The sequence below is a fragment of the Pempheris klunzingeri genome, chromosome 12 (assembly GCF_042242105.1).
Source record: "Pempheris klunzingeri isolate RE-2024b chromosome 12, fPemKlu1.hap1, whole genome shotgun sequence".
In the NCBI taxonomy this organism is placed as follows: Eukaryota; Metazoa; Chordata; class Actinopteri; order Acropomatiformes; family Pempheridae; genus Pempheris; species Pempheris klunzingeri.
This window is the reverse complement of record NC_092023.1, coordinates 23,303,714-23,330,498: the sequence shown is the minus strand read 5'-3', so window position 1 is coordinate 23,330,498 and position 26,785 is coordinate 23,303,714. Positions and strand designations below refer to the sequence as shown.

The following is a 26,785-nucleotide window of genomic DNA, read 5'->3' as shown; positions in this document are numbered from 1 at the left end:
CGTCTTGAAATGTTTAACGCATGGCCCCATGTTGGATTTCTTAACAAATTCGTTCCCAAACTCTGGGAGAATTAAGCCTTTTGTGTGCACAGAAAAGGTGTTTGATCTTTTACTGCAACTCATGAAAAATGGGAGCAAATGTGTTGCATTTATATTTCTGCTTAGTGAAGCAGGTGTACGTTGACTTGACTGTATGTTGGTTCTGCTAATAAACTCTTTCCGCTTTCCTGATTGGTTGTTTTTTTTATTTGCCTATGTCAGTGATCCTGAACTTGCAGTAATGATAACTTTGATGAAGATATTTATTCTCATGTTATATAGAAGATAAGAGCAAAGGAGTTGCCTCTCTCTCAGCATTAAGTACTCGTTTGCTGTTCCCATTCAACTGGTGGTTCCCAGCTCCTCCGGTCCACATGTCAGTGTGTGAATGTGTGTGAATGTGTGTGTCTGAATGAGTGTTAAAGCATGTTGAGCGGTCGAAAAAGACTGGAAAGGCTCCATAAAAGCACAGTCCATTTACCATTTTAGACAGTTATGAATGTGGAATTCATGATGTGTTTACGTTTTCATTTTAATGCAGCGCTGAAGGTGTGCCGTCCCGCGGGACCAGAGAAGTCCAGACATGAAGAATAGAAGTGGAGGCTGGCTGGACAGTCGGCTCAGACAGAGAGTGGAGCAGGTACAGCCTCCTCACTGTTCCCGCGCTGCACGTCGTGACCTCGCTGATCAAAAATGTTTGAGATGATACAGATAAGGAGTTTCTTCGATACCGAATCGTATCTTGTGCACAAAATATGACAAATGTAGCTGTTTCACTTTTCATCAGTCACCAAAACTGCTATCAAAGGACACCACGGGGAGATAAATGTAACAGCTGGAGCAGCTCTTGTTCCACCATCAATATTATGTTTGTTTTTTTTATGTTATGTTATTTTTCTTGCTAATTGATCTCAGACCGGGACTCAATTTACGACATCGGTACCCGTCATCTTTACCCTGTTTTTAGGTTTTGCTCATTGTTCATTCAAGGTTGCAGCTACTGCAAGCTTTAACCCGAGCAAGAGACTTCTAGGCAAAAACCCGGGTGTTTGTAGGTTTAAACTTGTGCAGTCACCTCATTATTTGATATTACAACCTGATGTTGAATTCTTTTTTCAGTGTCTGGCATCCAACAACAGTGAATATGTGGACCTTTCAGCCATTGCCCAGGAACTTCAAAAACTGTACAGGCAAGCGACAGTGATTCGTTTATTGATTTAATTTATTATTTCATTTTGATTGGGACAGTCCATATTGACATTAAAACATGTCAGCTGGCCAGAATGGCTCGTTTTCATCTGTAGTCCTTGGACAGGCAACAGCTGAAAGCAGACATGTTGACAGCAGCATTTAAAATGTATACAAGTGTTTGTCTTGTTAAGCTACTGTAGCCTTGTTACACAACACAGTAGACCTCTCTAGCATCGGCTCACAGAGACTTTCCAGCAGTTAAAAACATCAACAGCCAAACTCCTGAACTGACAGCTCAACATCTATTCCTTTTTCATCTGCTCGGCCACACCCCCACACCAATCCCGTTATCGAAGGGTTGTTGGGTGTATGTCTATAGATTCCAGGTCCTAAAGCTTTTGGTTTGCACTGTATCCTCAGAATGGAGTATGGCAGAAGAAACAAGACCGCTTTCAGGATTCAAGTAGAGAAAGGTAAGAGAATACTGCACCGTGACTAGTTTGGCTTACATGTTTTCAGGGTGATTCTTAGGTTAACTGATTAAACTGGAATGCCTGCTACTCTTCAGGCAGGCGAAGATGATAGTTCTGATTTAGTTTTAGTCATGATAAGGGAAATCAGGTCATGTCACCTGGACGAGATCAGTCAAATGTTCTGTAATTCTGAGAAAAAAAAGAATACTTGCAGACATGAGCTCTTAGCCAGCCAGTCCATTCCAGTTTTCCTGATCACTCTCTTCTTTTGGAGCATGTACTGTGAGCAGCTCTGATCACTCTTTTCCATCTGCCTTTCATAGTGTACGAAGCAATCATGAAGGAGTCTGGACCCACCGATCTGGAGAGCAAACACTTGGCTAAGAGAGCCAAGCACAGCCACAATGACACAGGGTAAATGACACTGCCTGGCTGGGGCTCTGGAGCCCAGTTCAGACCAAACCAGTGCACAACGTTGCAGGGAGAAGCTGCAGCAGGGTTAGCTGGTCCATCTCCGCTCGACTCAGGTCAGCTGATGCTGTTGCCGGCAACTCAGCTTGTCAAATCGGCGGGCGGTTTTAGAAACATCACCTGTTTCAGCAGCCAATCAGCTCGTAGCAAAGTCGGCAAACGGTCAGCTGTTTGAAATGGCAGCGGTTTGGACGGAGGAAAACTCCTCTAAATTACTGAACCGCACCAGGAATAGACCAGAGAACCCGACACTAGAGGGCCCCTTGGGTGTGGCAGTGAACCACACCCAAGTACTCAACCGTACTTTTTTTTTTTTTTTTCCATTTGATCAATACTAGAAATCCAAATGCAGCCAGCGCCTCACCATCACTCTCCTCTCTCTCTAAACGAGCAGGTTTCAGAACGTTTCAGACCAGCGTCTTGCAAGTAGTTGCAACTTCCAAGTCACCTTGTCGTGAAGCTTTGGTCTGAAGTGGGTTTAACAGTCCTCCTCCCTGCTGCACTCGTACTCTCTTTTTAAACGTACCACTAATCCGTTCACGTGTGTGTGTGTCGACAGGGACGGCAGCAGCACGTCGGAGTGCTCCGACAGCGATGACCACATTCTGGAGAACACTGTAAGACCCGATGTTGGTTTACTCTGAGGAATTATAGTAGAATCATAGAACTTGGATTGCTTCCTTCGACCCACACAGCCTAATTAAGCACACTCGTCTGTTTAGCACCCAGACAGCATCTCTGGTTCTGGTTTAAATCATGACGTGACAGTCGTGGCCACTTTTCAGTTGTTTTGGCTTCAACACTCATATTTTGTAGTATCACTGAGACAGCATGTGTGCACCTGTCGTCCAAAATCTGCTTTTTAAAGGAAAATGTAGCTAGCTGTAGCTCAGTGTTCAGTTAAAGGCAGGCTTGGAGCTTTTATGTACATTTGCTGAAATTTAGATCAAATTTATTGCAGGAATATTGAATAAAGTTGAAATGGAGAAAGTAGTGGGCCTTGGATAAGTTACACCAAGTTAATTCATAGCTCTTAGTGGCAGACTTGGGACTTTGGAGGACACACAGTTTTTCTAGTTTTTGTGCTAGGGTAGTGTAAACGTATCCTGGACCTACACATCCATCCACTCATCTGACTATGGGGTCGACAACTAACAAGCACATTTCCCAAACGTTAGAATCTAGCTGCAGGTGATCTGCACAGCCCTTTTTCACGGTGAAGTCTAACCAGCCCTCGCTGTCGCTCTTTGCCACCCGCAGCCCAGCAACCACATGAACAGCTCTCTTACATCCCTGTACCGGAAGGGACACCCAGAGTCCAGCATCCGGTCGCCCATGACAGACCAGCCCGCTGCCAGCAGCCCTGCCAGCGTGACCCACCCCGCTCCCAGCACAGGGACGCTGATCTCCACAGGAGGGTGGTTCATCGATAGGGGCAGATGCACCGAGAAGAGCAACATCCTCATTGACCTGTGTGAAGAGGAGTCAGTTAACAGCGCAGCAAACGTATGTGGAAGTCTATACTAAAAGACACAGGACAGTTACTATGCTGACACAACCCACTTTGTGGACGTGGATATCAGTAATATGAAAAAAGAATGTATTAACAGTTTATGGAAGAACTGTGAGCAGGACAGGCTGACACCCACATATCTGTGATGGGTGCAGATTTCAGAATAAGAGCAGCCACGCTGATGTGTTTGCTGTGTTTGCTGCTCTTTCCTGGGGGGTGCCTGTGATGGCTGATTTATCCACCGTTTACTGGTGGCAGAAGGTGACAAAGGTGACAAGTGCTAAAGCCGTTACAGCGGAAACCTGCACTCTGCAGGGTTTTCTCACCATGAACATCCATAGCAACACACCCTCCTATATGAGGAAGAAGAAGGGCGGACATCTGCATCAGTGGTGTGTTTCAGATCGCAGCAAAAGTCCCACCTTCACCCCGGAGTCACAGTTCTGTTCGTCACCAGTTACTTCCTGTTTTGTGAAACTTCAAATGCAGCAGTGAGGGTGTATATATTCCTGTTTATTCCTTATTATTCTGAACAAACCAAGAATTTCCAGAATTCTGCCATTTAGAAAATGTGGTCCTGCCATGAGTAGGGGGAATTTTTCCCATCGCCTTCAAAAACACCTCGATATAACAACAAAGCAGAGTTTAGAGTGGCCCCCCCGATAGTCTGACCCACCCCCACATAGACTTTTACTTTGTTCTGTGTCCGGCTGCTGCTGCTCCACTCATTCGCTGACTGCCGTTTATGTTTGTCCTCAGCAGACAGACGTGTCGATGCTGGAGCCTGAGAAGTCTCACAAAAAGTCAAAAAAGAGGACGAAGACCTCCACTGAAACTACGGAGTCTCACAACCTGAACAAGAAAGGTTCTACCCATCCTACTACCAAAATCTAGATGTTTAATCTGTCACTGGACACCACGCAGCCAAAGAGGCCACGTGGTTCATGTCGCTATCAATAGTTCCAAACAGTGCTGTGCTGTCGACCTGTTGGACAGACGGCAGCGGTGACTGGATTTACTGTCTTTATTTCTGCAGCACCAACTCATAACGTACGTGTTAAAATGTCAAACAAAATGCAGTATTTTCATCAACTTACTAGCAAGTGTGCTTGGGAACCACTGAAAAAGAATGTGGCTCTACACTGGAACTTGATGTGTTTGGAACTATTGCTCTGCCCTATGACACAGTACGTGCTCATGTGGGGATTCATGAATCCTTAATGTTGAATTCTTGAATCACTGGGTCTCTCTCTTGATTAAAGAGTTTGGTCTGGACCTGCTCTTTGTGGAAAGAGCCTTGAGATAACATGTGTTATGAATTGCCACATTTCACAGTCACAATAGAAATCTATGGGAGTGTTGCAGCTCTCCACTGTGATGTCGCTAACAGTCGGTTTTCTGTATGAATGATTTTACAGCAAAATCCAAGTCACCAGAGCTGCAGTACCCCTCTCTGAAGTTTGAAGATGTAGGAGGAAATGAAGAGACATTGACGGTTAGTACCTCTAACCTTGCCGCTCTCTTTGTTGCTGTACTAAATTCTCCTCTATCGTAGAATGGGGATGGCAGTGCATTTCAGTCAGTGTCCACTCAGAGGCACCAAACTCAATCAGTCCATTCGTATTGAAGTCTTCTCTTGCTATTATTTGACATTGTTGCAGGAGGTGTGTAAGCTGCTGATGCACATTCGTCACCCAGAGGTGTACCAGCAGCTGGGAATGGTTCCTCCGAGGGGCTTTCTCCTCCACGGACCTCCTGGCTGTGGGAAGACCCTCCTGGCCCAGGCTGTAGCTGGGGTGAGTGCTGGACAACACCAGCATGTAGAGGAAACAGCTTCCTGTTGGAACTAAATCTTCAGTTTAATATCAAAATATAGGACAAAGGGCAAGTTAGTATGTACATGCATACAAAGACACACACCCTTTACAGATGTGTGTTATCGGTGAAGGTTGCTGCATTTTGTGTGCTTGTTAAACAAAGTGACGTGGTTGTGTGTTTCAGGAGCTGCAGCTGCCCATGCTGAAGGTGTCTGCTCCGGAGCTGGTGTCTGGAGTGTCCGGCGAGTCGGAACAGAAGCTCCGAGAGCTGTTTGAGCTGGCTGTGGTCAGTGGGGCTGTTTGTCCTTTAAGTCATGTGAGATGTCTCTACAAAAGACTAGACAGTGAGGAGGAGGAGGAGGTTTAGTAGGCACAGCTAACCAGATGCTCATGTGATGCTCCTGTGGTACTACAGATACAGTAGAACTGCGATCACTCGTTGGATAAGGATAAATGATGTCTTTCTCTCCGGACATCTTTGGTCCCTTGCAGAGCTCTGCCCCATGCATCCTGTTCATAGATGAGATAGATGCCATCACTCCGAAGAGAGAGGTGGCCTCTAAAGACATGGAGAGGAGGATTGTAGCCCAGCTGCTCACCTGTATGGATGGTAAGATACAGAAAGCTTTGGTTTTTTGCTATCATGTGTCAGGATATAATAAAACTGGCATCGGTTGTCTAATACCGGCCAGGAGTGTTAATACTTATCCATAACAGGAAGTGAGACTTAGACTTAGACTTTCTTTATTGATCCCAGATAGGGGGAAATCCACGTTACAGCAGCAACAATAGAAAAGAAAGAGAAGAAAGAGTGAAGAAAGCAAAAAACACACGAAAATAGAGCAGAAACTAGAAAAGTTTGGAAGAGCTGCTGTACCTGGCTGCCACTCTCACAGCGCCATCTTCCTTCTCAGTGAGGCACAAGTAGCAGCTTGTATCACGTCTCACAATGATTTAACTCCACAGCTATGGCAGGTTTTACGGTGCTCTACCTTTACAGCAGGAGGGGGGAGAGAGAGACACAGAGAGAGACACAGAGAGAGAGATCGCTGCCTGATTACAATTACTACGTGTCCCACGTTGCTTCTCATTACTGAAATCATTGTGCTGATAGATTTAGAAGTCAGCAAAAGTTAGAAAACCAGACTCACAGAGCACGTTTTGGTTGAATTGAGTCTCTGACGGGTCTGTGGTCACCGCCCGCCGCGGCAGCAGGACCAGCTTTCAACCTTACACGGTCTCTGCTTTGAAATCCCATCCTAAACTCCATCATACCACTGGGAAGAAATCCTCCGGTCTAAAGTGACAGCGATGAAGCCCTTCACCTGCACAAAGTGCACCCAGGCACAAAGCTAGCAGCTCTCCTTTTCCTTATGACTATGATGACACATGGCAAAATGCAATTAAAACCTCCTGAATCACATTTACTGCAGCAGACAGCGACTCCCTTATCTTGCATTATATGACGAGTTGTTGGGAAAAAAATAGAGCGTTTTTAGGAAAACTGCCTCTTTCTCCTCTGAATTTTGTAAAACATATGAAATCCTGCATTACCACTTAAAATTGTCATTTTCTGACAAAGTTAAGTATAAATAACCTGCAAGCTGCTCTTAAATTGAAATGGTTAACAGTCATTGATCACAGCAGAATGTAGGTTATAAGCCGGTCTACATCTACTTTGGGACATTTTCTGCCCTTTTTGTGAAAGTTGTTTCACATATTAAACTTGTCTGGTAAAGAGCTGCAAGTGGAAATTGGAGTTTGGATAAAATGAGTTTTCTTTTATGGGCCAGCTATTATAATTACTGATCATCTCTGTGAAATATTCCCATGAATTCAGTTCCTTTGTCTGTCAGACAAGAGAGAGAAAAGCCTAATATAAGCAACCTTTAACCGGACTTTGCGGGTGAGGTGACATCCCTCTGGTGCTTGCCTCCGGACAGACTTGAACAGTCCGACGGTGACGGCACAGGTCCTGGTCATCGGAGCCACCAACAGGCCAGACTCCCTGGACCCCGCTCTCCGCAGAGCTGGACGCTTCGACAGAGAAATCTGCCTGGGTATTCCTGATGAAGCGGCTCGTCTCAGGTCAGTCACACATTATTACTCTAAATCCTGTAGCCGTGATCATCTTGATTATCCGTCTCATTTTTTTGCTGGGTTTGCCAATAGATCATTTAACCTTAGAGCTCCAGTTTTCCCAGTTTTACTGCTGATGTGTTTGGAAGTTTTCTATCTGTGTTATGCAACATAAGCAGTGAGCTGAGAGGAAAGCTGGAACAAAGCCTTTTGGTCTGAAAGCAGCTGCCTGCTTTACCATCGAACTTATCTTAACTTTCAGTTTCGGTCATTTCAATGACTGTTGCTTATCAGCTGGTCTTATCATCACGGACCGTGTTTTTGTGTTTTGTCATGCCCACAAATTGACACTCAGTGTACAGGTGGTATGCTTTGTGACTAGAATTACACCTAAAATACGTCACTAGGTAAAGAAGTGACTTAACTTTCAAAATGTTCATGTCTATGTATTGTGGGACCAGAAATGGAAAGTTTGTCTTGGAGCTTTCTGTCTCCACATGCAGGTATTTACCAAATGATAACTGTTAACTCAGCTTGAACTTAAGCTCAATGCTTTCTGATCTGTCAGGATCTTGAAGACGTTGTGTCGAAAGCTGAAGCTGCCAGAGGACTTTGACTACCAGCAGCTGGCCCGGCTCACCCCAGGCTACGTGGGCGCAGACCTCATGGCTCTGTGCCGTGAAGCTGCCATGACTGCTGTAAACAGGGTCCTGCTGGATATAAGAGGACATCCTCAGAGCTCTGCTGAAGAGCTGCTAACAAGCAGAGCTCAGCCTGAGACTGCTCAGCCTGAGGCTGCTCAGCCTGAGGCTGCTCAACCTGAGGCTGCTGAACCTGAGGCTGCTGAACCTGACACAGAGGTCAGAGAGCAGCAGACAACAGGGATCATGCCAGACCCTCACGAAGGACATAACCAGCCGCAGGTACGAGCATCAACAGTAATCTGACAAACTCTGGTGCTTTGGCAGCAGAGATGTGTAGGGCTGCAGCTCTGCTCTCTTATTCCACAGTCTGCTGAGTAGACAGCTTATACGTGTAGGCCACGCCCACTTCACACGCATACACACACACACACACACACACACACACACACACACACAGGGACACACCGGAGACTCGAGGGGAAGGAAAACACAGGGAGAAACTGAAAAGGATAAGTGATGAAAACAAAACCACAGCAGTGATTGAAGCGGCTGCAGCTGCTGCATTATTTCCAACGTTAGTCAGCTGGTTGCATCTGGATGCACCGTGATGTGGTGGCCTGGAAATGAATCCACAGGCATCAGAAAACTAAACTAAACCACCGTTCAACATGGAACTCTTTGCACATGAGCAGTGAACAACACAAGCTGCCTATGTGGTCACACCGACGGATGGTTTACTGCCTTTCTCATAGCACAAGGTGGAGCGTTGATCATTTCCTTGCAATTGCCTCTAAAATGAGTAGCGATGAAAGTCACAGTGTTCTGTCATGATCAAGCAGAAAATCAGCAGACGCACGGTTGAATATGCCGATCCATTAGTCTTTGTGACGTCCACATACTACTGTATGTATCGAATGCTCTTATTATAACTTTGAGGAAGCCAACACTTTTAGCAGGTCAGTGCTCAGCTCCCTCTGTGTAAGCTGCTGAACAGTGCCTTCTTATAGATGGAGCAGCCACTTCGAACGTGTGTAAACATAACATCAGTTTTAGGAAACATGGAGGAAAAAAGAGTAACCGAAGTTCACCTTCACTGTCTCTGGACCCATCAGTCATTTGATCAGACATGATAATGCAGCTGTGTTTCTAAACACCAAACATTGGATCACGTCCAAAGACAGTGTCAGTTAGCGGGGGCTCTCCAGTGACCTTGACTTTACTATCCTGATGAGTTGTGTACTCTGTTGAGCAGGGGCAGCTGTGGCTCCTCCTGCACCTGCTGAAGAACACCGAGAGGCTGTCGGAGGAGGAGCTTGCCAATCTGTCCATCCTCATGTCAGACTTCCACGCTTCCCTGGCCAGTGTCCAGCCCTCAGCCAAGAGAGAGGGCTTTGCCACCGTGCCCGATGTCAGCTGGGAGGATGTGGGAGCCCTGCAGGACATTAGGGAGGAGCTCACTATGGCCATACTGGTAAATACCAAGCTGCCCCCCATAACGTCCATGTCCCAGTGCGAGAGGATGAGCCACAGTTATGAGTGGCCACAGTCAGTAACAGCCTCTTACGTGCTTAGGCATGTTATTGTATCCATTATTGTCTTATCGACTGTGTGTGTGTGCCTTGCAGGCTCCGGTGCGTTCTCCAGAGCAGTTCAAGGCTCTGGGGCTCAGTGCTCCATCCGGTGTGCTGCTGGCAGGACCTCCAGGATGTGGAAAAACCCTGCTGGCCAAGGTCCCCTACCACACCAACACCATGACACCATGACACAACAGTTAGCTGAGTAACATACCACTGTGCTGCTGTAAAACGTTATACAACATCTACAGGGCTTCTACCATTTTCACCGGTAGAAATATTCTTGAGTTGGAATATTGTCAGTGATCTGTCTCACTTTCACCATCATTTATTGTATCATGGACACAATCGCCACTTAAACCAAAGAACCTTTAAAGATTGAAATGAAACAGTCTTGTCATTACATTTGTTGGTCTCCTGGGGTCCCACACCCAGACTGGACTACAACTATACTGACTGGCGTGGGTGCAAAAATGAAAAGGGGTTTATTTCTGCTTTGCTCCTCATCTGGTGGAAACCTCATAATGTCAAAAATGGGCTCTGGCAGGAGCCACAGAGAGGAAGGTGTCCTCACCCTGTGTCACCCTGTCTCCTAACAGGCAGTGGCCAATGAGTCAGGCCTGAACTTCATCTCTGTCAAAGGTCCAGAGCTGCTGAACATGGTGAGTGACTAACCAGTGTGCTCCCAGTTTTCATGACCTCCTAGTTTGTGTCCTTCTCTTCTCATCCTGCTCTTGGAGCAACGAGTCATCCCGGTAGTCCATACTGCCCAGAGGGCTGATGTCGGGATCAGCTGCGTGCACTAACTGATGTGTTTGTGTGTGCAGTACGTGGGAGAGAGCGAACGCGCGGTCAGACAAGTCTTCCAGAGGGGGCGCAACTCGGCTCCGTGCGTCATCTTCTTTGATGAGATCGATGCTCTGTGTCCTCGCCGCTCAGGCCATGAGGTGAGACGGACGAACTCGGATCTGTGAGCATCATGTCCAGAACTCTAGAGTGCAGCACGTAGACGGCAGAAATGTTTAAACACTGTCTTGGGAGCTAAAGTAATATTTTTGCTATCTCGGGGGGGGGGGTCATCTGTGTGGACCCTACTACTGCATACCTTTGGGCAAAGTACCCGAAAGTGTGAATGCTTGTCTTGCACCGTCTGTCAGCCGAGATTGGCTCCGGCCCCCCCGACCCTCTGAGGATAAGTGGGACAGGTGATGGATGGTGAAGATGCTGACGTGACAGTCGTTCTTGTAGTGACCTGGGGGCGTGTGTGCTGTGTGTTCAGTCAGGAGCCAGCGTGCGGGTGGTCAACCAGCTGCTCACAGAGATGGACGGCCTGGAGAATCGACGGCAGGTCTTCATCATGGCTGCGACCAACAGACCAGGTAGAGACCCAGCTTTAGTCACACCCCAGCCTCTCAGGGTACACGGACATGCAGCCCGAACCAAGCTGAGATGCTTCTAGCCTCTTGGTTCATCGTGGGAGCTGCAAGGATTGTATTTTTACTGCAGTTTTTAACAGTGGAACAAAGTAATTAAGTACATTTGTTCAAGTCCTCTTGTACTTTGAGAGTATTTCCATTTTAAGCTACTTTATACTCATGTCCACTACATTTCACAGGAAAATATTGTCCTTGTTACAGCACTGCATTTGTCTATATTTAATGCCATACTCAATATTAGTAGTATATATATTAGAGTATTTTAATTCAATAGCACTTTTAATAACAATAGTTCTTTCATTTTGCTGAAAGTTCATCTGTACTTTTATGAAAGTCTGATTTTAAATGCAGGACTTGTAATGGATTATTTTTATATTGTTTTATTAGTACTTTTAATGAATGAACTGTAGGTATAAGATCTAAACACTTCTTTCACCAGTATTTTTTAACCTGTAGCACGATTTCAAAACTGAGTTCATTATTTGTCGTGTTTCCTGCCAGACATCATCGACCCTGCCATACTGAGGCCAGGCCGTCTAGATAAAACCTTGTATGTGGGTCTGCCACCTCCAGCAGACCGCCATGCCATCCTGCTCACCATTACTAAGGTACATTTGAACCACACATGAAAATGCACTATAACATCATCTAATGCAACTATATGTATTTATATTTACTCTATCGTATTTTGATTTGGACAGGGGGTGCAGGTATACAGGGAATGCTGCACAGTCCGTTATTCCCATCACTGGCCAGTTTTTGCCGTTCAGAGCCACGGGGATGAAAAAAATACAAATGTATATTGTTAACTTCTACAAATTCCCCTATAAATCCACCTCATGTGTCAATATGTGTACTTTTATATCTTCATACACACATCCAAACATGGACGTGTGTGCAGATTTCTAAGAGAATTAAAGGAAGGCAAAAGAGAGGCCTGTGGGGGTTAAAAGAAAATGGAGCCGGTCTCTGCACAGATCAAATCATTTCCTCTGTCTTGAGCTCGTCATCATCTCAGATGAGGCAGAGGACCGTGGAGTCATTTGCAGACTGCAGGAGTTGAACAGACATCTCCTGAGATGCAGTCAGTGGTGCAGTGGGACAAGAGCGGAGGCGGCACACCAGCCTTACCTGTTGCCTCCGGGCTGGCACAGTGAGCTGAGCTGGCTCTGAGGTGGTTGAGTTTGGAGCAGAGGACCTCTGGGATGATGGTATTGAATGTCAAGCTGAACTCTCTGCCCTCTCCTCTGGAACGCTCTCATCGTAGCGTTTGGTTCAGCTGGTGGTCCTAAGATGCTGTGGGCAGCCAGTGTCAGGTGTCTGTCAGGTGTGAATCCAAACCCCACGCTTCATTTTCAGTGTAGCACAGCTGCTTTGTATAAAACAGCCAAAAAAAAAAAGAGGAAATCTCTCGTGCTCCTCACTCTCCATGACTAATCTCCACGAAAAGTCTGTCTGACCACCATCACAGCGAGCACACAGTTCTCTTAAACAAGAGGAAAGATGAACAGAGAATGATGAAAATGTGAATGTGTGTGTTTGTGTACAGACACATACATGAATGACATAACATCACATAACATTGCATATTTCCAGGTAGGTGATCTCCAGACTCTGCAGCATTGCCATTGATAGAAGCACAGAAAAAAGACTTTGCAGTATCAGTTTTCTCCAGTATAGTGCAGCCCTACTTGGATTTCATTTATACTTGAGTAAGAAGATCTTCAAAATGCCCGAGTGCTTCCTGTCCCCTGGTGTTAAATGGTCTGTGTTTGTTTACCACCTTTCTAGTCATTTCAGCTACTCAGAGCACTTTTCCATCACATCCTCATTCACACATCATTCATTCAGGAGGACTCTAAGCTGGAGGAGACTGTTCTTTCACACACATTCACACACTGAAGCTGCTTCAGGAGCAGGTTGGGGTTCAGTGTCTCGCCTCAAGGACACTTGGACATGTTGTTTTCTGGAATATTGGAAGGGAAAGACCTGATCCTGGCGTAAATTATGTCCCACAATGTCTTAAATGTGCGTGACGCATGACTGGGAAATATCTTTCGATTGACACGTCAAGCAGTGGTATCTGAAACGGTGCCAGCAGCAGACCTGAGGCTAGCGTCCCCCCCCTGCTTTCAGTCTTGGTGCTGAGACTCTGAATGCACAGAGATGAAAAGGTTTCTGAGCTTCTCAAGTGACTTTACATTCATATGTTCCAGGGTGGGACCAAACCTCAGCTTGAGCAGGATGTCTGTCTGGAAGAGATCGCCCTCGACGAGCGCTGCGATTGCTTCACGTAAGTGCAGGCTACAAACCCCCTCACACACCCACTGAATTCTCGTTCTGATTTCAGATGAAACACATGAAAAATGAACAGTTTTTTTTTCTTCTGTATATTCTCAGTTGCATGATACTGACTAAATACTGATGCCCTGATCTGCAAATCTGAAACTCTAAATGTGTGTGTTTGTGTTTGATTCAGTGGCGCTGACCTGACTGCGTTAGTGAGGGAAGCATCTGTTAATGCTCTGAGAGGCTACCTGAAGACTCAGCCATCCTTAACTTCCTCCTCTGGTAATCTGACTCCAACCTCTGCAGACATGTCAAGTGGCTCGGCTCCATTTCACATTTTAACACGGTTCCATATTTCTGTACATATGTGTGAGAGATACTGTTATGAAGTGGGGCTAAATGAATATCGATTGACTGTGATAGATCTCTGTCTGTCTGTCTGTCTCTGTCTGTCTGTCTGTCTGTCTGTCTCTGTCTCTCTGTCTGTCTGTCTCTGTCTGTCTGTCTCTGTCTGTCTGTCTGTCTCTGTCTCTCTCTCTCTGTCTGTCTGTCTCTGTCTGTCTGTCTGTCTCTGTCTCTCTGTCTCTCTCTGTCTGTCTGTCTGTGTCTGTGTCTGTCTCTGTCTCTCTGTCTGTCTCTCTGTCTCTCTCTCGCTTCAGTACAGTGTTCCTACTTTCAGCAGACACCCCCAGCATTTCAGAGCATGATTTTTTTTTTTAATCATTCAGATTTGTCTGATGGGTAACATTCTTCTGTGGTGTGAACTCCAAAATCATTTATTATTGATTTAGACAATATAATGCTCTTGTGTGTCTGTAGTTGAGGGAGGACACACACACACACACACACTCTGTTCTTAACCAACTTGACTTCCAGTTGGTTGTAGAACTGTGTGTGTTTCCTCCCCAGGCTAACTGCTGTGCAGTAGAAAAAGGGGTAACTCAGGCTTTACAGCTGTACAGTCTTGTTAGTTGATATGAGGGGATAATAGTAATTACAGTAAGTGTCACATGACAGAGGGCCTGAGTCACATGACAGAGGGCCTGAGTCACATGACAGAGGGCCTGAGTCACATGACACAAGGCCTGAGTCACATGACACAAGGCCTGAGTCACATGCTGAGTTGACATTCTACTGTTTGGCTTTGGCACACAGGTTCCACACCCTCCTCTGGCTCCGTCAGTGACATCAGAGTGAGCAAACAGAACTTTGAAGATGCCTTCAAGAAAGTTCATCCATCTGTGTCCAAACGGGTAAGAAAGTGTGAACAGTAACTTCAGAAAGTAACAGTAACGTGTCAAAAGTGAATGGATGTGTTAGCAATGAGGAAAATCTAAGATATCATCCACCTATCCTGGAACTGAGCGGCACTGTGGGATCTCAGCTGAGAGCTACACCATATTTGTCCGCTGTTTTGAAACAGTGTCCCTGCCTTGGACATGACGTTTGTAATATGGCAACCGGCGTTACATGTAGGTCCTCTAACTATCATAAGGAAATGGTAAATGCATTCAGCCAGTCACTCTGCATTCAGACACTGATGGGAAGCTGCCAGTCTTCATCAGGAAACCAGTCTGTCACACCCACAGATGCCCAGCTTCAGGAATAACCTGGTACGGCGTCTTGCCCGAGGACACTTGGTCAGGCGGAGTGGAGCAGCCGGGATGGAAGCATCGATCTTCTGATTTGGGGGGGGGGGGCGCTGTACCTCGGAGCCACCCCATAAAGAACAGAATTATGTTTACATAACCAACAGCTCAGCCTTCATTTGTATCATTGCGTTCATTCATGTCTATCAGATATCTGCCCCGTGCTATCGGGCTGGCAGGAGAACCAGTCCGACTTGTCCCACGCTAAACGCTGTAACATGAAACTGTACCCACGGCTCTCCGAATTCCTTCATGCTGTCACAAAATAATGATGAAAGCCCTCAGAACATTGAGAAGGCAGCGACAAAGGTGAGCAGGCCTGTTGGTCTGCACACCATCAGACATCTGATCTCCCTCACGTGTAACACTCAGGCAGGCCCGACTCCTCCTTTAGGTCCTCCTTGTGATTCTGTGTGAAAGCAACTGTCCCTGTGTGTTCCCTGTGCAGGACCAACGGATGTACGAGCAGCTCAGAGAGTCCCTCAGCAGATAAGTGACGGGACCAGAACCGGAGGGGGGCCAGCAGCAGCTCTGCTCATACACAGACGCTAGTTATCAGTGAACACTTGTGTGTCATGTATGTTATAGTCATGTTATTATGGCTGAATCATAATTCTGATCCCTGCTTTTATAATAAAGTGTGTGTGATGTGAAACGTCTGCTGTCAGCCCTGACCACACCCATTCAGCCACTGTGTGACTGATGGTTACAGTCTGTGTGCACATTGCTGCTCCTTATCAGTCCAATTGTTTCCTCCTGACTGGCGGCCATGTAACCAAACCCTCACAGCTCGTGAGCAGTGTTTGCTGCAGTTAAATAAGCTCTCAGAGGGAACAGAGCAGATAAAGAAATCCCATCAGTAAGTTTTGAGCAACCTAACAGATGGATCTTGATGTTTGGGTGTCACATCAATGTAATGTGATGCATCATTGCGCCACACTAAGCGTGTACATGCACACACATACAGCAGCATTCAGACACATACTTTACTGTTTTTCCCATTTTAAGTTGCATTTTTTAAATTAATTTTTTCCCTCATTAATCTACCAAATGGTAAATGGTCTGTATTTGTAGGACACCTTTCTAGACATTTCGACTACTCAAAGCACTTTTACATCACATCCTCATTCACACATGAGTCTTAAGTTGGAGGAGACTATACTTTCACTCACTGAAGCTTTTTGAGCAAGCTGGGGTTCATAGGAGCCAGGGATCGAACCCTGAAATGATACCACTAAGCAGGAGGATGGATTCATCTGGGACACTGTACCTACTAATACTTAAGTTGGGATAGTTGAAACGGAGTAAAAGTTGGACGGTCAGCGAGGGGGAGGGAGAGGATGCAAGGGGTCAGGCTGGATTTGGACCTGATGGTCTCCACCTTGTTTACAAAATGAGCAAAACACTCTTCAGACAGCTTAACATCAGGCTCAGAGGAAGGTGTTGAAGGAGCATTAACAGAATAATTTACCCTAAAAAGAATTTTAGGTCACACTGTGGCACCAGCAGTTATTCTTCGACATGGAAAAGAAAAGTCCATTTGTCTTTCAGAAGCAAGGTTTTTATTCATGTGGTATCATTTTAAAAATGCATTAGGGCTAAAAACTAAAACAGAGTTAATAACTTTTGCTGACAAATGAATTCAGCAGGACCACAGATTAGTCTCCTGACTGCTAGAAGGGAACAGAGCCAGATAGTCTCAGGTTGGGTTTGGTTTCTTCCATCTGTGCCCTATACAGCACTTTGGTCAACTAGTCATTTTTAAATACACCCCACAAATAAACTTGATTGACTGACGGTCTAAATGCTACTTCAAAGGCACCTCTACACTGCCAGGACTAACATGGGCAATAACACGTCTTTATTCATTGATCTCATTGGTGTTTAAGCAGCTAAAGTGAATATATCGAATATAGAAAAAGTATAAATCAGCCAATTCAATAGCACACATACTTAATTTAGTTTCAGGTTCCTATATCTCCCAATTTGAGACTACAGAGGAAGTCACTTCCTGACTGGAGACCGTAGGTCTGAGGCACTGATGAGTCACACACACTTCAATCTCACACACAACCCAACCTCAAACTGACATTCGTGAGCATTACAGTCCAAATTTCAGTCCCGCAGTCCCACAGTTGTACAATGTGCTGCTATGTTAAAATGCTGCATGTTAAAAAGCAGAGCAGTTGAAAAGAAAAAGGCTCACAGGCCAGAAAAGGTGAAAACATCTACATTGAACATTTAACGCCTCCCCACAAACTCAACCCAGACTGTTGCCACACGTTGCTGTCCTGCGACTGTGGTTCAAACTGTTCATATGGAGGGATGTTAATGAGTGCGTTGGGTCACAGTTCAGCTTTGGTCCCCTTTGGTGCACACACACGGCTGTGGAGCTTCCTTGATGGCTGCTTTCTGGGGCTGGTTGCACAAAGACTTTAAGTGAATCAGTGAATCCACTGCTGCTTTTCCACATCAGTTTCATCATCTCAGAACTAAACTGCTGCTGTAGAATATCTAACAGTGTACGAGCGTTGAGAGACTACAGCCATGCTAGCAGCTCTTTGAGGCTGTACAGTGGTACTACAGGTTACATCAGCAGGCTAGTGTGCTCACAGTGAAACACTCAACAGGTATATTCATTAGCCATCCTAATAAAGTCCAGTGGCACCATCTTGGATTTCTCATGGATATGCTATTACTGCTTATGTCCACTGGTCATGGCAGCATCACATTCTGGTTCTGCCAAGCCTCAAGTGTTGTTCAAAGGTCCACTGGAAGTGTTGACAGTAGTCCGGTCATATCTGAATGTCGTCTTAAGGACATTTTTTCCTTTTACTAATGACCGCTGTGGCAACAGACACTGTGTGAAAGTGGAGCGTACGTGTGAAGAGCACTCCACGTCCAGTGCACATTGGAACACGGCAGCTGGAATGGCGGCAAAGCACCTTTGAGAGCTGTGAAAGCACCTGAACACAACACAGCTGCCTTCAGTGGACATCTGGGCAGTAGTATTGGACAAACTGAAATTTCAAAAAGCCAGGCGTCCCAAGTAATCACATTTTAGAGGGGCATGTATGTCCATCCATGACGTACTTTGTCAAAATACATAGCAAATTAATGTCTGATCTGAATCTGATGATAAACTATTTCTTTGAAATAACGTGAAGTGTTTGAGCAACCAGTCCTGCTGCCTGTCATCACACCAACAACCTATATAGTCATATCATTTCTATCTAACATCTCTTGGCTTGGTTTTTCTGACCTGCTTGACAAATAACTGAATCCATTTTCTCCTCCTGTGGAGGAAAAGCACAGTTGTCACCCTGATTTCCCACGCTGAATGTATTAATGTGCAGAAGCCGTTAAGTTTATAGGATGATGGTGATCTGGGCTGTTGTCGTGGTGGACACCTGTTGGTCAACTTATTCCTGTTTGACATCTCCCTTTAGCTTCCTCTTGACTCGAGAGTATGGGCTCAGTGTATCGTCCATGATGAAGTTGTACAGGACCTTCATCCATGATGTGTAGTGAGGCAGGTCATCGTAATACTCTGCAGCTATCTTCTTCACCTGGGGACAGGAGACACAAGGATGAGCATGCTGACCGCTGTCCTTACTGATGAGGATTTCAAAGAGCCACTTTCCACTCGACAGCCTGGAAAAGCTTTCATGTTCGAAACACACTGATCGTTCGGAAGTTTGCCTTTTGTTTGAACACATGGGAAACTGTGGGGGTGGGTGCTGACAGACCCGTGACTGCTGTGGTTATCTGTGAGTGGACATCAGACCCATTTTAAGAATGCTGCCATTGTAAAACCCTTTTCATGACACTGAACAGTGGTTGGATCGCTCTTCTCCCCAACTGTATCCCATTCAGGAAAATGTGTGGTGGGTTTTATACCCTTTAATAGGAAATAATTAATATGAAACAGAACTGGATTACATTATTCAGAAATGACAGAGCTGTTAGATAAAGCATTGTGTGATGGGAACACTATCATTAAAATGTAAATTTAAAAAGTGAATGAGTTTCTGTGAAACAGAAACATGGTTGTGTGTTTACACACGGTCACACTCCCTGTGTTTGTCAGAAGATGTAGTTCAGCTGCCTAGACAGTTGCGCTTCCTTTCTACTGCTACCGTTTGTGGTGTGAATGAAAATGAAATGGCTAAGACCTGATCTCCAGTCACCCTGCTATACTCACCATGGGCAGCCTGCGTCCTGGGATACTGGGGAAGTCATGGTGCTCATTGTGGTAGCCCACATTGAAGGTGAGCAGGTTGAGGGAGCCGTAGTACGAGTAGGTCTCGTGGCCCTTGAGGAACATATAGTGCTCAGCAATGAAGTGGCCAGAGATGGGGTGCAAGCCCATCCCCAGCATGGAGCCGGCCATCATGTAGACCACGGGCTTGGCCCCCCACAGCCAGTACAGCAGGATGTCAAAGGTGAGCTGGATGGCCACATTGGTAAGCTCCAGCTGTGTGATGGGTTTGGGGTTGATGCACAGGGGCCGGATGGCATAGAACAGCGGCTGCAGAATAATCCAGATGAACTTGCGGAAGCGTGTGCAGAAGAACCAGCCTTCAAACTCAGTGGGGATGTCTACATCGATGCCGTCCCCGCCCAGGTAACGGTGATGGTCCAGGTGATAGCGTTTGAAGGAGGCAGAGTAGGGAAGGCCGATAGGCAAGTTGGCAAACATGGCAAAGTAGCGGTTCCACATGGCCTTGTTGTTTCCAAAGGCCGTGTTGTGGGAGATCTCATGAATAGCAAGGGTCATTGAGTGGTTGATACAGCTGCCAAAGGCATACGTCCAAAACAAAACCCACTTCCAGTCCAAGTCTTTGACCAGGTAGAAAGCTAAAAACTGTATTGCCACCATCATGCACACAACCCATTTCAGCCTCGTGTCAGGCCCCATCAACGACTTGATTTCTGGGTATTTGGCTATGGAGAAAAACAAGAGACTCAAGTTAAAGTCAGTGAACATTCATATTCTGAAAAGAACTCTTTGCATCTGATTATCAGGTCATCCGATTTCACAAGGTAACTAACATTTAAATGAAAGAATTTAGCTGATGTTTCGGCTGCATTCCTCCACAAAGCAGTGAACACTACTGGCAGACAGCTGATACGTTGTTGGTTTGGGGCAGCATTGGAGATGTAGACTGAAACTATGCAGCAAATCGTTTTATCAAACCTTTGTTATCTGAAACGCTGATAGGAGAGTTAAGAACAGTAAATATGTGAGGGAAATTCAGGTGACTCAGTTCATGTCCTTTCCACATGCTGAGGTGTTGCACTTTGAGCAGTAATCCATCTGACTAGTAGGGTACAGTTTCCTTCTGTCAACAGTCTGAGCTGTAGCAGTGACACGCACACACACGCACGCCTCATTTCCACTTTCACACCCTTAAACATATATTTGCATATCAACACTCTACCACTCATTACAGCCATCAGTGGGAGGAACCGCTAGGGAGCACTGCAATTTCTTCCACTGTGTTGCATCTGCACGGTTCTCCGACCACACCAGGGCAGCCGTCCTCATACACAGCTGTGGCCATTAGCAGCCATAGCATCGATTCAGCTCATGCACCTGAAATCCATCTGTGCACACAATTCACCACTCAAACTATTTAAATGACATTTGCATCTTTGAGTGACATTTAGGCTGCAAAAAAAATAAGAATCAATGAAAATGGGAAATAATACTTCATCCTTTCACCTGCAGCTATCTCAGTCCACTGACCTGAGGTTCACACATCCTCACTGCACACTGTTCATATATCTGGCCCCCAGTGGTGAGTTTCTTGCTCCAAACTGAAATCTAAGCAGTTGCTGTATATCACCAACACCAACATACACTTGAAAACCATCTTTTTACACTGGCTTTGGATCAAGTGAAACCTGCACAGTTTAGTCCTTACTCTGTCAGTGTACTCTGTCTTAACGCGCTGTGCCTGTACCTTACTTACCCTACCTATGTAACCTGCTTATTTGGAGGTTAAAAACACTCTCACCATTAGCAGCTCTGGAGCTTTTGCTCGTGTCACACCACCTTCCCCTGCAGTTGTCATGGCAAGGTTTTCCCTGCCTATCAAACTAAAAACCTTTGATTACTGGGCGCTGCATTCATTGAAAATTCCAGCAAAAGCATAAAGGCTTTTCTTTTTTTTCCTTTTCTTTTTAAATACAAAAACTATTGGGCCTCTTATCAGCAGTTGCTTGATGGCACTAGGTTTATGCTCAACACAGTGTCCCCGGTGCAAGGGCCAAAAACAATCCCATGACATCTAATGTGCCGAGCACAAAGTCTGCGCACGGTCTTGAGGGCACGGGGTTTTAAAACTGCTAATCTGTGACTGTGCACTCACCATGTGCACGCAGGACTTTTGCATGAACAAGATAAAGAGAGCCTTTGCATGGATGGGTAGATTTAGAGGGCTGTATGACATAATCAGCCCCTGGGTGGAAGTTACGGTGAGGCGAGGCGAGGCTGCGATCCGTGGCAGCTGGCTAATCTCAAACATCCATCGGTAGTTTAGACCAATCTTAAAATACAGGCTATGCTTATGTGTGACGAAGGCAGAAAGGCAGTTGTGTATTCAAAAACCATGGCAGCTCCTTAGCACTCTAAAGCATCAGTTATATCTGTACTCGAGAGGATTTCATCGTTTAAAGAAGAGCAATGAACAACACTGAAAGCTTTTCGCAATGGAAACATGTTTTCATTCTTATCCTGACTGGGAGTTTTCACTAAATTATCTGGTTCATTAATCTGATTGGTCAAAGTTCACCGTGATAGACTGTTGGTTCATCCAATCCACTGCCAAGTATCTTTTAAACTTGCCTGGCCTACTTCCAATTCTACAGGAGACTTCTGGGATGGGTCTGTGCAAGAAACCATCTGGGCCATCATGTTAACTATTTCCAAGGTCAACAATCACTTTGCAACACACATTTTCAAGTGAATGTTTCAAAATATATTTTAACTGTGTCCCGTACAAGCGTATACTTTGAGATTAGAGGGGAAAATTTAATTTAGCTCTAATTATGTAGTCAATCTGCTCCACCCATTTTCAAAATGCCATTCAGCCATTCCTCTCAACGCTGACATGGAAATGTGGCAGATTAAGCCAGGACTGACTTGTTTTCATGTGCAGTCCTTTGCCAGAATGTTTCTACCAGCAAAGACAAAGACTGGCTGCTGAGGGGTATTCTGGGCCCAGGGAAATCCAGCAAGCCTTTCACTGACGGCTAAACTGTTAACTGTGGCTGACTGTGCAAACAGCCAGCTGTTGATAAGGCAAATGATGTGTGTAGCTACTCACCAAACATGGCCACATTACTGACCTTTAGACTTGACTAAAGTCAACTTATCATTTAAGTCAAACTGAAGGAGACTGCTGACGGACTCATTTAAAAAAGAAAAGCCCACTGTAAGGCTTATTGATTAACTCAAGAGAAGAAGAACACGGAAAGGAACCAGCAAACGCGTGCGTGCCGACAGTGCAGTGAGTCAATTAGTGTAGCAGTCGCCTGGAAGTCAAACACAGAGTTGAAGAAGTGTGACACAACGTGTGTATGGACAGTCAATACAAAGCAGCGTATTATATCTTACGTGTCAACACACACATGCACATGTTCTTCTTGCACTCTATTATATCACTCCCTTCAATCCAGGCAGCACTAGTCCGCCGCTCATGGTGAATTACTGTATCACAACATAATACATGAAAATAATGGATTTAGAAGGCTTTCCTCCTCATGAAAGGAACACCACCTGCCAGCCATATTGACAACACTGCCAGTTTTCCTGTGATTACAAATGAGATGGCTCTGCCATAAAAAAAAGCACAATGTAAATCCATTCAGCCCATAAACATCTGTGTGGTGTTTATAGAAACCTCAGCACCGTCTGAGGACTGTTTAATGCTTACTGATAAATTCAAGCTGCTGCCAACAGTATTTTCTGAAGTAGTACCTCTCAGCTGAGCTAATACACACACACACATTCATATTAGCATGTGTGGTGCAACTGATACAGACTGCCACTTTTCTCTATTGTCAAGCTCACATTGTTTAGAAGTTAAGGCTAATGGTACCTTGTATTTAGTTAATTAAAACTGTTTTATTAGAATAAAAACTTATAATACAGTGGGTGGTTGGACTTACATGAGTAGCCAGCTGTTGCTTTATTCCAAAAGATCTGACTGGATAAACCTGGAGTCTGTGTTACAGGACATTTACCATGAGATCCTGACTGATCCTGTTGCTCTGATGGGACGATTAACAATCATTAAGAAGAGACCATTCCGCCTCGCACGCCACTGATGACGAAAGTGCAGCAGGGAGAGGGGGATGTTCCGATCTACTCTCCAACACTGTGCTTGTTTGCACATGTCTATTCTAGTGGCAAATGCCAGGGAAATACCTGCACAGTAGAACTCTGTATTTGTATCTGAATTTATTCATTATGTTTTGTATTGTTCATCTGATTCTGCTCAGTAACTGAAGCTGTCAGGTGGATGTAGCACAGGACAAAGTGTAATATTCTCTCCCTCCAAGGAATAGAAGGTAACAGAAAAACACTAAATACCTCAAATTAGTACTCGGGTAGAGTACTTCAGTAAATGTACTGCTAACACAGTAGCTGTTACACACACACACACACACACGCGCACACACACGCACACACACGCACACACACGCCTACACGCCTACACACACACACACACACACACACACACACACACACACACACACACACACACACACACACACACACACACACACACACACACACACTATAAACCATCCAGCCAATCCAAGCTGCTCAAACTTGTTCTCACTTCTTCAAAGTAACAATAAAGAGGCCAAGATAAAAACTCAAGTCACACAAGGATTCAGCTGCTCAGCATTCACCAGCTTTCAAGAAATGCAAAGAACAAAAACAAGGCCAGCCGGCTACATGTATGTGCTCTGGCAGTCCAGGAACTGGGCGGTTACTGCAGAAAAACACGTCCCAGCATGCATCACATCCTGTAATTGTATTTGAAGATCCTGGGTGGGGAAACAACGCATTTGTTCATGTTTCTAGGTTCGTGGTGTCGGTTTTCTTTAACATGGAAATAAATGAATCAAGCCATCCAGTAAAAAATACTGCGGTAATCTTCCATAATAAAGTTAAAGCTGAGTATGGTTTCACACTTTTGGATACTGGTGCAAGTACAATATCTCATTATTCTTACTTTACTGCACAATCACATTTGAGGGGCTTGGGATGACCAAAAACTCAGGAAAATGTGCGCACATGTCAGACGTCGGGTTCCACTGCCCCCCAAAAAAACATCTTGACACCCTTGGTATACTCAAAAAACACTCAACCTCAAAAACTTGGCACACACAGCAGAGGCCGTAAACACTGTGAGAATATCCAGCGATTGGGTTCATGCGTGTTTAGCAGGCCCCACAGCTCCCTTTAATGACGACGTACCAGATGTATGAACAAGTTAACACCACTGAGAATCTGATTTGGCATTTGTTGCTAATGTTCAGTATGGACATAATTCACAAAGTTAAGCGGTTTCACATCCATCTCTGTAATAAACTGCCCTTCAGGTACCATGTCACACCACTACCTCTATGCAGACACATTCATAGCCGCCTTAGTGCTCTGTGGTGCAGCAGTGTCCGTGTCCCCTCATAGTGTTGCATTCAGCCTTGAATAATTTAACCCAGGAGACAGCACTGCTGTCAATGAGTAGCTTTATCCACGGATCTGGTCACACTCTCGACACAATGGCAGCACTTTGTGTTGACCGATTAACTTGATGGGTTATGTAACAACGAGAAGGAAAGAGAAAACCTGTAGATCCTCAACCATCCAAAAGTTCTCCTGGTCCCAGGGGACTGAGGCGGACAGATGACGTTTTGTGGAGCATTACATATGGGGCTGCCCTTTAAATGCAATTGTGGGAGTTCTGGTCACGCAGCCTCCAGTCCAAGCCACAGCGTCTCACTTCAGTCCTCAGGTGCCCCAGTCTTTTTATTCCCTCTTTGTAAATGTTCAGCCTACAGGGACTGTAAAGGTTGCAAACATGTTGGGCTGAATTTTACAGAAACTGGTCCACATTCTAGGGTTACAGCCAATGCTTATGTTTAATATTAGATCATTAAAGCTAATAATCGTTTGCTTTAATTAAATGACAGAAATACATGACAATTTAGTACAGACCCTGGGGAGATGTCCTGCCCAGAGATACTCTATCAGGTACAAAGCAAGCAGCTTCTCATGTTTGAAAAGTTACTATATAGCTGAGATATTCTGGCGATTGATTGATTGATTAGCAGAAAATTAAATCAACTTTGATCATCATTTTTCAAGCAAGAATGTCTAAATCATTGTGTTACATCACAGTAAATCGGCGAGTGGTCCGAGGAAGAAAAAGGTCATTTCTCCTCATGTATATTGTCTCCTCATGTATGTTTAGCTCCAGTTAAAGTATCTGAAAACCCCGCAGTTACTGAGAGACATTTTCAACACGTAGCACAAGTGTCAAAGGCCTGTGTGGATCCGTCTGATCCGGCTGCAGCTGCAGGGACCTGAGCCGGTAAGGTTACCGGGAGAAGGCGGCTGTGAAACTGAGCCGTGTCCTTTCAGGGAGTGGCTCTGCCGATGCGCTGCTAACGGGGACATGTAACACTGAGCTCACTCACTGCCACTAGCTTGGACATATTTAACCATCTAGGCTGTAATAGCAATCACTGTAGTCTCTGTCAGCCATTAAAAGGGCCCTTAACTGGTCCCGGGCGTGTAGGCCGAGCCCAGCCTAACGTTAGCTAGCTCTTGAAAAGTTGACGTTAGCACATCCACGGGCGGATGTCGGACCGTTAGCTTGAGTTAGATAACGTCGTGTTAGCTCAGCTGCTGTGGCGATAACTAGTACATACGCACTAGGACACGTTTAGCTCACGTCAGTGATGGAAATGGTCGCCCAGCTGAGTTAACCCTGGTTCAGTGCAGTGGAAGTTATGTACAGGTTTGTCCGAAGCGCGCTAACGGAAACGTTAAAGCTAGCGTAGCTCACCCAGGATCTCTTTTCTCCTGTCGGCGTGCGGCTGGTCCGTGTACACCCATTCGTAGTCTTCACGGGACACTCGGCTCCCCATCGTGTCTCTTACCTTTTAAACAACTTTCTGAGACAAACAAGTAACTAAATACGACGAGGAGCTTTTTTTCTTTTTGGAAAAAAAAAAAAAGGACTTGTGTGGCTGCTCTCCTCCACTCCGTCCTCACTGTGTGAAGCCTCCTAGCTGGCTGCCCGCCCCCACCATCAGCTGGGCTACGCTCCGCCCTCCGCAGTGACTGGAGCCGCCCCGCCTCCAGCCGGAGGCCTTTTCCCCGGGTACCTCCGTCCGACAGGTGTCCACCTCCAGGCCCAGCAGCTCCTACTCCTCTCAGACCAAGTCAGCTTCCCTCAGTGACTGATATCACACTATGTAAGATTAGATTGTAGTATACTGCATATGTGCGCGTGTATGTTCAGTGCTTTTACTTTTTCTTCCCTTTAATTCTCATTAAATCTAATATGTGTTGCCTGTAAG

The 26,785-nt window shown here is 45.5% G+C and overlaps 2 protein-coding genes across 4 annotated transcripts; one reads left to right on the top strand and one right to left on the bottom strand.

Moving 5' to 3' along the window:
• Positions 1-1,653: 1,653 nt before the first annotated feature.
• On the top strand, positions 1,654-15,830 carry nvl (nuclear VCP like). Of its 3 annotated transcripts, none has more exons than XM_070840708.1 (21): positions 1,654-1,703; positions 2,027-2,117; positions 2,734-2,791; positions 3,435-3,680; positions 4,450-4,552; positions 5,106-5,182; positions 5,349-5,483; positions 5,689-5,790; positions 5,997-6,114; positions 7,448-7,592; positions 8,152-8,506; positions 9,477-9,698; positions 9,853-9,957; positions 10,401-10,463; positions 10,629-10,748; positions 11,081-11,180; positions 11,739-11,845; positions 13,454-13,530; positions 13,717-13,808; positions 14,682-14,779; positions 15,624-15,830. In XM_070840708.1, the coding sequence occupies exons 2-21, from the start codon at positions 2,041-2,043 to the stop codon at positions 15,666-15,668; spliced, it is 2,445 nt and encodes an 814-aa protein (XP_070696809.1). In that variant the 5' UTR covers positions 1,654-1,703; positions 2,027-2,040; the 3' UTR covers positions 15,669-15,830. The 3 variants fall into 3 exon arrangements, with proteins under 3 accessions (XP_070696809.1, XP_070696810.1, XP_070696808.1); XM_070840709.1 differs by having other exon boundaries at positions 4,447-4,552; positions 9,480-9,698; XM_070840707.1 differs by having other exon boundaries at positions 4,447-4,552.
• An 884-nt stretch (positions 15,831-16,714) lies between these two features.
• Positions 16,715-26,429, bottom strand: degs1 (delta(4)-desaturase, sphingolipid 1). Its single transcript, XM_070841349.1, has 3 exons — positions 26,269-26,429; positions 19,380-20,122; positions 16,715-18,744 (listed from the first exon to the last, which is right to left on the bottom strand). The coding sequence occupies exons 1-3, from the start codon at positions 26,348-26,350 to the stop codon at positions 18,598-18,600; spliced, it is 972 nt and encodes a 323-aa protein (XP_070697450.1). The 5' UTR covers positions 26,351-26,429; the 3' UTR covers positions 16,715-18,597.
• Between the last annotated feature and the right edge of the window lie 356 nt (positions 26,430-26,785).

Bases quoted from the DNA above. Each gene is read 5' to 3' on its own strand.
- nvl (XM_070840707.1), top strand. From the start codon at position 2,041: ATGAAGGAGTCTGGACCCACCGATCTGGAGAGCAAACACTTGGCTAAG. The intron at 5,183-5,348 runs GTTAGTACCTCT...ACATTGTTGCAG, and splicing joins GAAATGAAGAGACATTGACG to GAGGTGTGTAAGCTGCTGAT. The intron at 5,791-5,996 runs GTCAGTGGGGCT...GGTCCCTTGCAG, and splicing joins AGCTGTTTGAGCTGGCTGTG to AGCTCTGCCCCATGCATCCT.
- degs1 (XM_070841349.1), bottom strand. From the start codon at position 26,350: ATGGGGAGCCGAGTGTCCCGTGAAGACTACGAATGGGTGTACACGGAC. The intron at 20,123-26,268 runs GTGAGCTACGCT...TTTTCTCCATAG, and splicing joins CAGGAGAAAAGAGATCCTGG to CCAAATACCCAGAAATCAAG. The intron at 18,745-19,379 runs GTGAGTATAGCA...TCCTGTCCCCAG, and splicing joins CAGGACGCAGGCTGCCCATG to GTGAAGAAGATAGCTGCAGA.